Here is a 13,421-nt window from a genome sequence, read left to right as displayed (position 1 = left end):
AGAACCTTATTTTTCATAACACTTCAACCATGCTGCTCACATCCTTTCCAGTAATTAAGGAAATAATGTTCCTTCTTTCATGCTCCTCAAATGGCTTCACACACTGCATCATGTTGAAGCTGCCAAAATAACACTTTGTGGCAGTGTAACAATTATACCCAAATTCAATAATTTTCTTAATCTTGGTTTATATTTTGACCTTGACTCCATAATTCCTCATGCCAAAAGAGTACTTTTTGTTACTTTATTCATTTAGTTGGGTTTCTGTCCTACCTTCTTCTAAGAAAAGTCTTTGAAGTGTCCTATACCTCTAGTTCAGGTGATGGTGAGATTAGTCTCACTATTTTTGTCATCATTACTGTAAGTGCAGGAATGGAGGTGAAAGGTCCAGTGAGGATGTCCACACCACTACCACCAATTTCCTAGACAAGAGGGTCGGTGGTTGAGTGTTTCAGCAGGGAAGATATGATTGTACCCTAGCCAGTAGAAAAGAGAAGAGGAGAAAAGGAGATCTGGAACATAAGTGTGACAGAGTAGAAGATCAGTAAGGCTTTCATTTAAGTAAACTCAGTAGGCTCCTTGGAAAATTTTACCATTAGAAGATGGAAAACTTAACAAGATATCTCTTGGGTTAACAACTCTGTGAAAACTACAGTGATATGGAAGTGATTCACACACAAGTACATATGGTCTAGGAAGAAGAGCAGAGATCTTGGAACACATCACCTGCAATCCCAGAACTCGCATACTGAAAGCATTGCTGTGAGCTATCCCGTAAATGTAAGAAATGATATTATCAAGTTCCAAAGTTCAGCTACACATTTTCATTTTCACTTAGTCAACACTTTAAATTTTAAATCGTAATATATATTTCAATAATTATTGTTGACCCCCATCCACCGGTACCTGTTAAGATTTCTGTGCTTATAAAGTATGAAGACATTAAGTGTGTGTGTGTGTGTGTGTGTGTGTGTGTGTGTGTGTGTGTGTGTTGGAAGTGAGGTAAAAGGGGTGGGAAGCAAATGGGAAGAATAATTCTCTGGGATAAAACAGTCTGGCAACAACTTTCCACCCTTTTCTGAAATAGTCTTATCATCTTGTCATCTACTGCGCTACTCTATCTATCATGAAAATGACAATAGTCCCACTCTCAGTGAGAAGAAGAAGGAGGAGGAGGGGGAGGGGGAAGAGGAGGGGGAAAGGGAGGAGGGAGAAGAGGAGGGGAGGGGGAAGGAGGAGGAGCAGGGAAACAGAGAAAGAGAGAAGAGCTTGAGAGATTTACCTTCCAATGAGTGAGAACTCGCCCACCACGCCCAGGCGCCGCATGGCGCTCAGGAGGCCCCGAACCGTCATGCCTTCGCAGAAGCAGACCACCACTCTCGCCTTGGGGAGCCGTTCTCGGAGCTTGCGCAGGAGTCGGTCAAAGCTCTTCTCCCCAGCATTGCTGTAGATTTTGTCTGAATGGGCGATGCAGAGACCTTCCTGGGCAGCCAGTTCTTTGAAAGCGTCCATTCCACTCTCCCCATAATTCCCTGTCCAAAAACAATCAGCAGATGTTCAAGACAACCTCGCATCAGCCGCACTCACACCTGGAATAAGGATTCCCTGGTCACTGGGAATGGAGAGGACAGACTGACCAAATAACTTGTCAATGTAACTGGGACTGAAGGAAGACCTGGATGGATCAAGGAGCATGATCAAACGATCAACTCTGAAAATAATGAGAAACTATCTAACTAGGGCATCCACAGTGAAACAAGTTTTGATAAATGAAGGCCTGCTGCCCTATTTTATAATCATGATTAATAGTGGCTGTCCCAAATTTTAGCACTGTGAGAGAGATCAGCGCATTGTGGTAGGAGGTCAAATAGCACAATGAGAAGGCCTGTTCCTTTGAGGGCTTGCTTCCCAGGCGGCCTGGTTAAGAGGTAGACACTCATGGTGACAGTAAGCCCTGCCACATTTCCATGAAGAGGGAGTAAACAAAGCAAACGGAATACCTGGCCAGGCCAGAATAAGCAGACAATAAACAGATACAGGGCTTAGTCAAAATCCAACACCCTCTGATGAAGTGATGGGGCTATGGGAGATTTGGCCTTCTGTTTTGATTTTTATGTTAATGTCATTTCTATAATAAAATATACTTTAAAAAACTAAGAACTCATAGAAATCACTTAAATAAGTATCACATTGTGTCAGTTCCCCATCTTTCAGTCTCACTGATGATTGTAGCCCCTACCTTAGTGTCCTCTATAGCTCTACTCCTTTCCCCAAGTTGATACCCAGGTAGATGATGCAATACACTGTCCCCAGTTTCTCAACTCCCTCCATCCGAAGATACTTCCTATAACCTACTTATTTCTACTTTTGACTTTGTTATCACAAATGTCACTAATACCTCTGAATGTGGCTGTCAAACATCCCAGTCTTTGTTTATCTCTTCTTATCTTTCAAGCTCATATATTCTAACTAGAAGCCCGGTGCATGAAAATTCATGCACTGGATGGGGGGTCCTTCAGCCCGGCCTTCCCCCTCTCACAGTCCAGGAGCCCTCAAGGGCAGGAGACGACCCAGTGATCAGGGGAAGGCGATGCCCCCATCATACCTCTGCTGCTGCCACTGCCAGCAGCACAAGCCTCAGCCAGCCCTGGTTACCTGAGCCTCGGGAAGCCCTGGGTGGCTGGGCATCCAATATCCAAGGCTTGCCTGCGCCTCGGGCCAGGTCTGGGCAGCTGGGGGCTTAGGGAGCTTGGGGACTCCAAAGGCAGGTGGGGCTGAGGGGACTGGGTGCCACCATCTTGTGGCTGTGGGCGCCTCCATCTTTGAGGGTGTGGCAGTCAATTAGCATATTCCCTCCTTATTGGCTGTGGGCACTACCATCTTTGCAATGGTGTGAGCGTCAATTAGCACATTCCCTCTTTATTAGATAGGATACCCATTCTCTAGCATTCATTTTACCTCACAGAAACCTCAAATCCATTTACCTCAATATTTTTCTTTCCATCCTGCCTCTCATTTGCCTCATAGCCGAATGTAGATCTTATAGCCCAACTTCACTAGCACTCCCTTGAAAATATTTTCACTCCCTTGTGTTTCTCTCACAAAACTCTAATGGTAGTTAAACCTAGTCATTCTCCTATTCCATGTTTACCAGGTGTACCAGTTAATAATGTGAATTTTGTAATATAAGAAAACACGATAATTTCAAGAGAAACATCAAAAGTGCTTTATTCAAAGTAATATTCATCGCTAGCTACACATTTCCCCCATCTTTCAGGTAATTTGTGGATACCGTCCCAATAAAACTTTTCTTGTTTTGAAACAAACCATTCAGAGACCCAATTTTCCACTTCTTCATATGTTTTGAAGTGCTGCTCGGAAAGTGCGTGTGCCATCTATCAGAACAAGTGGTAATCTGAAGGAGGAAGGTCTGGTGAATACAGCGGGTAGGTTAATACTTCCCAGGCAAGACCTTTTAATGTGTCTTTAACTGGTTTTGAAGTGTATGATGGTGCGTTATCATGAAGCAAAATTACTTTGCCATGTCTTCTGGAACATTCTGGTCATTTTATGATCAAAGCATGGTTCAAATTGATTATTTGATGTCGGTAGTGATCAGTATTAATGGTTTCACTTGGTTTTAGAAGCTCATAATACACCACACCTTCCTGATCCCACCAAACGCAGAGCATTGTCTTCTTTCCGAAGCGATTTGGTCTTGCAGTGGATGTTGATGGTTGACTTGGATCAACCCATGATTTTGTGCATTTGAGATTCCCAAAATAAAGCCACTTTTCATCACCAGTCACAATTCGATGCAAAAAAAAAAGACTCTTTCGTGCCGTTGAAGCAACATTTTACTGATGACTTTTCAGTTTTCCATTCGTCTTTCGTTCAGTTGATGTGGCACCCATTTTCCTTCCTTTAAAATCTTTCCCATTGCTTGTAAATGATTGGAAATTGTTTTCTGAGCAACGTTTAATCTTTCTGCAAGTTGTTTTTGATTTTGACATACATCTTCATCCAATAATGCTTGTAATTGTTGGTCTTCAAACTTTTTTGGTTGACCTGGACGTTCTTTGACTTTCACATTGAAATCATCACTTTTAAAGCATTTAAACCAGCGGTCACAAGTATCTTGAGATGGAGCATGTTCACCATAAGCTTCCCGAAGTATAGGATAACTTTCAGCAGCACTTTTCTTCAAAATAAAGTAATGAATTAAAACTTCCCGCAAATGCTCTTTTTTTGGCACGAAATTTGATATTTTTAAGCGTAAAAATGTCTATGATGTTAACACCTTCAGAAAACTTGACATATGAAGTTTTGATTCTTGCTGTCAATACAACAAAATAGCATACATATCAAATCGCATATATATAAACATATGTGTAACTCCATCTATTGAAAAAAAATCCGCATTATTAACTGGTACACCTGGTACACCTAAAACATGGCTGAAAAAACTCATAACCTTGATGACTGGTTTTATTTAAAAATTATGAGTATAGCCTGGCCGGTGTGGCTCAGTGGTTGAATGACAACCTATGAATTGGGAGGTCACGGTTCAATTCCAGTCAGGGCACATGCCTGGGTTTCAGGCTCAGTCCCTAGTAGAGGGTGTGCTAAAGGCAGCAAAGCAATTTTTCTCTCTCATCATTGATGTTTCTCTCTCTCTCTCTCTCTCTCTCTCTCTCTCTCTCTCTCTCCCTCCCTCCCTCTCCTTCCTCTCTGAAATCAATAAAAAAAGAGAAGCAACTGAAGATGTTATTTTTTTTTTTTAATTATGAGTATACATACCCAAAGGGGCACTCAACAGTGCAAGGAAATAGTACTACATCTCCAATGTAAATAAATTTTCCTAGTCTCTAACATGATTATTTTATCCTTGCTTTCCTCTCTTCAAATCTCTAAAGAGCTGACCCTCATCTCAGCTGGGACCTTCATTTCATCCTAATAATAAAAGCCCAGGGTTGTAACTTGTAATGACCAATCATGACCAAAGGTTGACCAACCGGAAGTCAGTGTTGGGTTGCCGTGGTGATCTTCACAGCCGCTGCCACATGTTGTGGGCTCAACTGGTTGGCTCCCCCCAGCCCATAGAAGACTGGCGAGCTGCAGCTGGTGGAAAGCCGTGAGCCCGGGCCAAGCCACCCTGCAATCACGGGGAGAACAGGCCAGGCCGAGCTGCCCAGCGATCATGGGGCAAACAGGCCAGGCCGAGACTGGACAAGCTGCCCCACAATCCCAGACAAAGAAGCCACTCTGCTGATGAACCTGCGCTAGGGACCTGTTCGGGCGCGTGGCGTGGAGTCCGGGGCCTCTAGCCTGCAGCCACGGGAAGTCTCCCTCTTCCCAGAGTTAGGAGCACCAGCCCAGGTCTATCCAGCGGCCTGGTCCTGACTATGGGGATGAGTTCCTGCAGGCTGGGGTTTGATCCCCACACATTAGCAATAGGAGACCAGTGGCTTTGTTATTGCTGTGTGTCCAGGTTTTAATTGGACAAATACCCAGTGGTCCCAGGTGCCAGCTTAGCAAAATCTTTTAGGAGGAGAATTCTGTCTGAGTTTCCACAAATTCCCTCAGCCCCTACTCACCCCTCTGTAAAGGCGCAGAACAAGTGAGGCCCCTTAAATAAAAATCAGAGGTCTCCAGCAATGGTAGGCTCTCTCATCACAGTCATTAGACTGGATGGCATTTGAGTATTTATCTAGGCACCATGACAGAGAAACACAAGCTCAAGTCATGATCTCTGCCCTTAAAAAATTCACAATCTTATTAGCGCGAGTGGATGATAAAAGTGCAGTAATAACATCAGAATGTAAGGCAACAATACAGAAAGGAACAGAGGCAATTGCTAGGATGATTTTCCAATAATTAGTACAAAGAGTATTTGCTGTGAATTAAATAAAAAAAAATATGTGGGGAAGTAGCTACTTCATGAGTATGGCATCCCTTCCTATTTTAAAGGAAGCTGAATTCCATGTGAACTATGTACTATGCTATATGTGAGGCACAGAACAAGGGAGGCCCTAAGTGTACTACACTTTGATATTTGAGTCATTCTTTATTGTTCAATGTGATTTACTTCTGTATGCCTCTGTTTTGTAATATTTGAATTACTAGAATAATACATCTTGCTATAAAATATTACTAGAAGATCAAATGATCAGGTGACTTTTTTTGTTATTTTCTATAAATGAACACAATCTCTGGTATGCTAAAGTGATAGGTATTACAGAAACATTCAGATAGGGAGACCTACAGGCTTGATTACAAGTGAGGCTTACTATCACAACCCAAATTTATTGCTTAAAAAAAAAAGCAGGGAGCCAACTAGAAACTGAACCAAATATAAGCCCTTGAAGGGCAAATGTAAATTGGATAAGTTTTGCTATTACAAGAGCAAGAAGAAAAAATTCAGATGCAAGAATGAAAACTACATTGCATCCACTCTAAGTAGCTATTAAAGAAAAAGAATGACATACTATGAAAATACTTAATACAGATTGTAAAGACATTTGTTCAAAGAGGATTTCCTAGAGTAGGTGATATTTCAGTTAATTTTTTTAAATGTGAAGAGTAGCTAGATAAGAAAAAGGTGTAGGGGTCCCTAATTGCAGAAGGTGCAGGCGGGGCTGAGGGACCCGCCCCCTCTCCGTGCATGAATTTCGTGCATTGGTCCTCTAGTATTTCAATAAGAACATAGAAACAATCAAACTAGAATTAATTCAGCTACACACCACAACATCTATGAAACTTTATTCATTGGCACTCATAGTCGCTAGCATCCCTCCTATGGCAAATGTGAAGTGCTTCTGCTTCAGGATAGAGCTGACTTCTGCTCATGAATGAAGTCCCATCACTTTTTGTCTATTGAAGGACTTCCTTTTTATATTGTCCCCTCTCTTTTGTAAAATTAATTTCCCCTTCTAATGGTGTCAATAAAATAAATACTCTTGCCAGGCTGGTGTTGCTTAGTGGTTGAGCATTGACCCATGAACCAAGAGGTCCCCAGTTTGATTCCTGGTCAGGGCACATGCCAGAGTTTCAGGCTCAATCCCCAAGGTGGGGTGTGGAGGGCAGCAGATCGATGTCTCTCTGTCATCAATAGTTCTAACTATCTCTCTCCATCCCTCTATCTCTAAAATTAATAAAAACATATTTTAAAAAATACTCTTGGACTCTTTGTTGACTTATCACCTCATTCACTACTGTTCACAGCAATAATCGTTGCCTAGGTCTATGTATTTGCTTCATCATCTCTCAATCTCTCCTTGACCTTCATTTCCATCACTTCAGAATATTTTTTGTCAAACTCTTCTCCTGTCAAGGTCACCAATATTTTCCCTGTTGCCATATTTTATGATTTGTTGTCTGATTTCATCTTCATGAACGACTCAGCTGCATTCAACAGTTGGCTGCACCTTCTTTGAAATACTTTTTCCTCTTGGCTTCTGTGACACAGCCCTCTCAAGGTTTCCTCACCACTTACTGACTACTCCTGAATGTATTTGCTAGATAGTCCACTTCTTCTCAATCTCTAAATAATGTCATACCAGGAACAGCCCTGGGAAACTTTCTTTTCTATAGTCTCATGAAGTACCCTCGTTCAGTCACATTCCTTCAAACACCATTTGAATACCATGGTTAAATCTTAAATATAGATCTGCAGACTGGACTGCCATTTGGAGCAAAAGATTTGTACATTCAATTGCCTACCTGACATTTGTATCCACTTAAAGACATTTCAAACTTATCTGAAATAGAATTTTTCCCTCTCGACCTTGCAAACCTGCCCCCTTTTAGACATATCCTATTAGTAAATGGTGCCATTACCCAGCAATTTGTTCAATAATAAAATTTAGGAACTGTTTGGACTTCTCTTCTATTGCAGATTAGTTTCTGTGGACTCTATATCTAAAATGTCCCTAAGTCAGTCTATTTTCTTTGTTTCAATCTTTGCCACCTTAAACCAAGTGTCTTAGGTTCGGTTCCCTAAAAACAGAGCTGAGGTGAAAATTCTTGTTCAAGTTATTTATTGAAGAGGAGAGAAGCAAGAGAATAACAGGAGGGAAATGCCAAGCAAAAAAATGTCATCTCAGCGAGAGACATCAGGCTTCAGCTTGATTCCACAAGAAAGTGCTAGAGCATAAATTAATAATACTCAGTGTTGGCAAACCATAAATGCATTCAATTTTGGAAAAAGCAGTTCAAACTTTTGGTGGACAACTTAGAAGCAGTTTTCAAGATGTGTAAAGGTAAATATCATATAAATACAGCAATTGTTAAGTCAAAATAACTTTAAAAGAATATCATCCCCCTCCCTCCCAAAAAAAGGACTTAGGACTTAAATCTCAGTTTCTATAAAAATTTCATGGGCATTGTAATAAAACCTAATTAAGATTCGCCTACATTTTTTGAAATAAAGTGTTCTTGTATCTCTTTTTTTCATAACAGAAATTATCAATTAAATGTATTTGCCTTTTAATTCAAGCATCTTTATATACCCTAATCCAGTCCAGTAAAGCCCAAAAGGATTCATTAACACATAACAAAATCCTCAGCTGCCTGGACTGTGGAAACATATCAAAGTTCAAGCAAGAGGCATTGACAGATTATAAGGGAGAAACTGCAGCTGGCAAGTGGATGCCTCATCTGTCTGCAGAGAGGGACATAGGAAAGAAGTCAGATGTCTCTTTCTCACCATAAATACAGATTCAGGAATCTACAAGGTGCATAGACATTACAGCAAAAGGCACTGTCAGTCGGTCATAAGTTGGTGTTATAAAGGGAATAACTTCACAGAAAACTATTTTGTTCCTTTACCAAAATACATGCAGGATAGATAAGCAAGAATATATTATGCATTCAAACAAGAAAATTCTTGTTTTTAAATCTAGTGAAGACCTTGGACATACGCAGACAAGAAACAGATACAGGGCTTCACTCAAAATCCAACAACCGAACCCCTCAGGTTACAGACAAGGAAATAGAGCCACAGAGGGGGAAAAGGCTCACGAGTGTTAGAACTGGAATGCTTCTACATAACTTGACTCCTAGCTTGCTATTTGTTTCTCTTAATAGCACAAAGCAATCAAGCATGTATATTTTCATAATCCAGCAGACTGTCTGCATAGGTCAATAGATTTTATGAAATATTAGTCCCAATTTCTTTATTAATATGTTTTTGTTCTGATAGCAGTTTTTTATTACACAAATTGATAGAGAGCTGAGTAACATTTATTGGACCATATTTAAACTAGCTATTTCTCTCACTATTCCCAAAAGACCCCAAACTGATAGATAAATTTCCATGAGAGTAGCTCTAATATAGGAAGAGCAACTGTACTTTTGTGAATCTTTATACTTTAAAAATTGCATTCATAAACATTACCTTATTTGATTGTTACAACACCATATTGTACTCATTATATTGATAACAGTGCTAGATGTAAAGATCATACAATATGGGAAGAAAACTGCCTCCAGGAAGCTTAAAATCATGTTACTTTCATTTAGTAGCAGCAGAACTAATGACATGACAAGGACTTGTTTAAGTGTCTAGGAATCAGAAAAAGCTGCCTAAAAAAGGGCCACTTGTTGGTGAGGATGTGAAAAAAAGGGAATCCCTGTGTACTCTTGGTAGAAATTCAAGTTGGTATAGCCATTATGGAAAATAGTATAAGATTCTTCAAAAACTTAAAAATAGGATCACCATATGATCCAGTAATCCCACTACTTGGTATATATCCAAAGGATATAAAGTCAGTATCTCAAAGAGTTATCTGTACTCCCATGTTCACTGCCGTATTTTTCACAATAGCTAATATATGAAAACAACCTAAGTGTCCATCAATGGATGAATAAGAAATATGATATTAATATGAACATGTAAGCACACAGAGTGCGGTATTAGCCATTTAAAAAAATTAACATGGATGAACCCACAGGACCTTACACTAAGTGAAACAAGCCAGACAGAGAAAGACAAATACCGCACAATCTTATTTATATGTGAAATCTAAAAAAGTCAAACTTAGAGAGCCAGAGAGCAGAAGAGCGACTACCAAGGGTTAAGGAGTGGGGAAAATGGAGAGATGTTGGTCAAAGGTACAAACTTTGTTATAAGAGGAGTAAGCTCTGGGAATCCAATGTACAGTATAATGAATGTATAGTTAATGATATAATTATATGTAATAATATACCATTACTAATATATAATATACTTAAAATTTGCTAGGATAGCAGATCTTAAATGTTCTTACCACACAAAGAAAGCTAGCAATGAGAGGTAATGGGTGTGGGAAATTAGCTTGATTGTGGTAATCATTTCACAGCATATATGCATATCCAACAATGATATTATATCCCTTAAATATATAAAATGTTTCAAATATACCTCAGTAAATCAGGGGGAACAAAAGAAAAGAGTCTTTATTCTGGGTCTTCAATTATGAACAGATTTTCCTCAGATAGAAAGAATGGTAGGTACATGTATTCTTTGTCTGTCTACTAGGCCATGAGCAAATCATGCCAGGCTCAAAATAAAACACTCTGCACAAAGCACACCCTCTTGTCCTCCTGTCCCACTTCCATTCTGCCACTCGGGCTTCCTCTTGCCTTTCCTGGTGTTGAGAAATTTATTTAGATACTTCTCTGTGCAGCCTTGGAAGATATACAAAGAACTGGCTTTTAATAAAACTCTTAAAAAATAAAAGCGCCATGGAATTGTAAACACCCAGACCTGACAGAGAGCTGCATATTAACATTCAATTAGCAAATAATTTATTGAGTTCTCAACTTGAAAAACAATCCTTGGGTCCTGCACTTCAAGAGTTGGCAAGAAACATTGGACACTGGCTCTGTCTTCAGTTTGATGAATATTTACTATGTGTCTAGCACTGTACTAAAATAGCTAGCTTTCATTTATTCATCATAACAACTCCATTTAAAAGTTATAAGTCCTCTTTTACAGGCAAGGACATGAAAGCTCTAAGAGGTTAAGTAACTTGCCCAAGATCATACAGGGGTAGAACTGGGATTTCACATCTGAATTCTATACTGCCCCCTACATGGACTTACAACTGTGAAGGCATGACACAAGATTACAAAACACAGCCACAATAGAAAGCCACATAAGCTACATGTGAAATGGAAAACGGCATAATACTAAGAGAGCAGGGAGGGTCAAAGAATACCTTTGGGAAAAGTAGGGATGAAACTTGGCCTTAAAGAGTGTATGCAAGGGACTGGTATTCAGGGTGAATGGGACTGAATGAGAATCCACAAAGGTATTTTTAGAGGCAGTGAGGAGAGAAGTCCCACTGGAGCAGAAGGTTCGTGTTTTATAGAATGACACTCTATATAATGAACTTCAAGTGAAGCATCTGGCATACCACTACCAGACTGCAACATGAAAATATACTATATGTTGCTGTGTCGTAACAGATTTTATAACAGACTTTATCACTGTTATAATGTTGCCTAAACTCTAGAGAGTAAGAAAGGGAAGAGTAGAAAGTCTATAAAATATAAAATTAAAATGTGTTGAAAATATTAATTTCTACCTCATATAACAAAGAGATTTACAGAGAGCAAATCAAGATATTCTATAAATTAAGTTTCTAAACAGACCTTGTGGGAAGATTTATAAGAGAGAACATAGGGGTTGCAAAGAATCCCCATTGTTTGTAATAATAAAAGTGTTTAAATATAATAGAAATGGGCATTATTGCCCATACATAGACTGCCTTAATTTCTGACATTTCACACTAGCATTTCTTCCTTGGTGTTCTATAGTAGTCTCGGGCTTCCCATGAGCTGAAACCATTAGAGCCATGGCCCAGTCTTTGTCTGAGGTCCTGAAGACTGACTACTCTGCCTCCTGGGACATCTTAGACAAATAAGATAATATCCAATTTTTAAAAGAATCATGATGAGCCCTAACCGGTTTGGCTCAGTGGATAGAGCGTCGGCCTGCGGACTCAAGGGTCCCAGGTTCGATTCCGGTCAAGGGCATGTACCTTGGTTGCGGGCACATACCCGGTGGGGAGTGTGCAGGAGGCAGCTGATCGATGTTTCTCTCTCATCGATGTTTCTAACTTTCTGTCCCTCTCCCTTCCTCTCTGTAAAAAATCAATAAAATATATTTAAAAAAAAAATAAAAAAAAAATAAAGAATCATGATGAATAAATTTGCTCTCACAGTGCATTTTGGAAACTACTGGAAATATTCAACAACAAACAATATAAGAAATTTCTTCTTTTTTACCCTAATCCCTTGCAATGAAATATAAATATATTTCCTCTTCATTTCAGTAAAGACTGCACTAGTTTGAGTTCTTTTTCGGGGTGGGTGGTGGGGGCATGGGGAGTCTTTCTGGAAACCACAACTTAACTTTCTCTTCAAGAGAAACAAATTTATATTTTAACATTTTGGGGCAATCTTTTAATTTGTTCGTTACTCCCACTTAAAGAATAGAAAATGCGCCCTAGCCAGTTTGGCCCAGTGGAGAAAATGAGATGGCTCCCCTGACTCCATGCACACACCTGCAGTCAGCATTATGGGTCTGTCTGGTCAGTCAGAGGTGAGTGAGTCATCACTGGTCTTAGAGGCATGCAAGAGAATTCATGTGCAAGGTCAGTGAAGGAACTACCTCACACAGGGCAATCACAGAGAATAAAAGGGAATCATTTTACCAGCAATTTCCCATCCTACCTATAATCACCCCAGTTTGAACAGTTTTAACATCTAAGAGGAAGAAGGAAAATTACCAGAAAGTGATTGACATCTTTGTGCAATATAATTGAAGCCAAGTAACCTTTGTCTCATCACATTTTCAGGGATGCCTTACAGTTGAGTGAATAGATGACCCTTGGGGCAATCAACCTGGTTTGTGTTCTGGATCCTGGATAAAAAGATAGATAGCCTTTAAGTGTTTTATTTAAGCTTTGATTTCCTCTTGTGTAAAATGTAAATTATAATATGCAGCCCAAAGAGTTACCATTATTAAACTAGAGGCCTGGTGCACGAAATTCGTGCACAGGGGTGTGTGTCCCTCAGCCCACCCTGCACCCTCTCCAATCTGGGACCCCTTGAGGGATGTCCGACTGCCCACAGGGATAGGGCCTAAACGGGCAGTCGGACATCCCTATCACAATCCAGGACTGCTGGCTCCCAACTGCTCGCCTGCCTGCCTTCCTGATTGGCCCTAATCTCTTCTGCCTGCCAGCGTGATCACCCCCTAACCACTCCCCTGCCAGCCTGATTGATGCCTAACTGCTCCCCTGACAGCCTGTTTGCCCCTAACTGCCCTCCCCTGCAGGCCTGGGTCCCTCCCAACTGCTCTCCCCTGCAGGCCTGGGTCCCTCCCAACTGCCTTTCCCTGCAGGCCTGGTTGCCCCCAACTTCCCTCCTCT

At 40.4% G+C, this 13,421-nt stretch overlaps 1 protein-coding gene across 3 annotated transcripts in view; it reads right to left on the bottom strand.

Annotated features, from left to right (window-relative positions):
* Nucleotides 1-13,421, bottom strand: part of GRM1 (glutamate metabotropic receptor 1) — a 329,346-nt gene that overhangs the window by 210,240 nt on the left and 105,685 nt on the right. For all 3 annotated transcript variants that reach the window (XM_080666096.1, XM_080666098.1, XM_080666097.1), the window contains exon 3: nt 1,283-1,532. In XM_080666096.1, the coding sequence (XP_080522222.1) occupies nt 1,283-1,532 (250 nt within the window). The remainder of the gene's footprint in view (nt 1-1,282; nt 1,533-13,421) is intronic.

The sequence above is a fragment of the Plecotus auritus genome (genome assembly GCF_963455305.1).
Source record: "Plecotus auritus genome assembly, chromosome: 4".
Classification (NCBI taxonomy): domain Eukaryota; kingdom Metazoa; phylum Chordata; class Mammalia; order Chiroptera; family Vespertilionidae; genus Plecotus; species Plecotus auritus.
The sequence above is the reverse complement of the archived record's forward strand: the minus strand, read 5'-3'. Positions and strand labels throughout refer to the sequence as shown.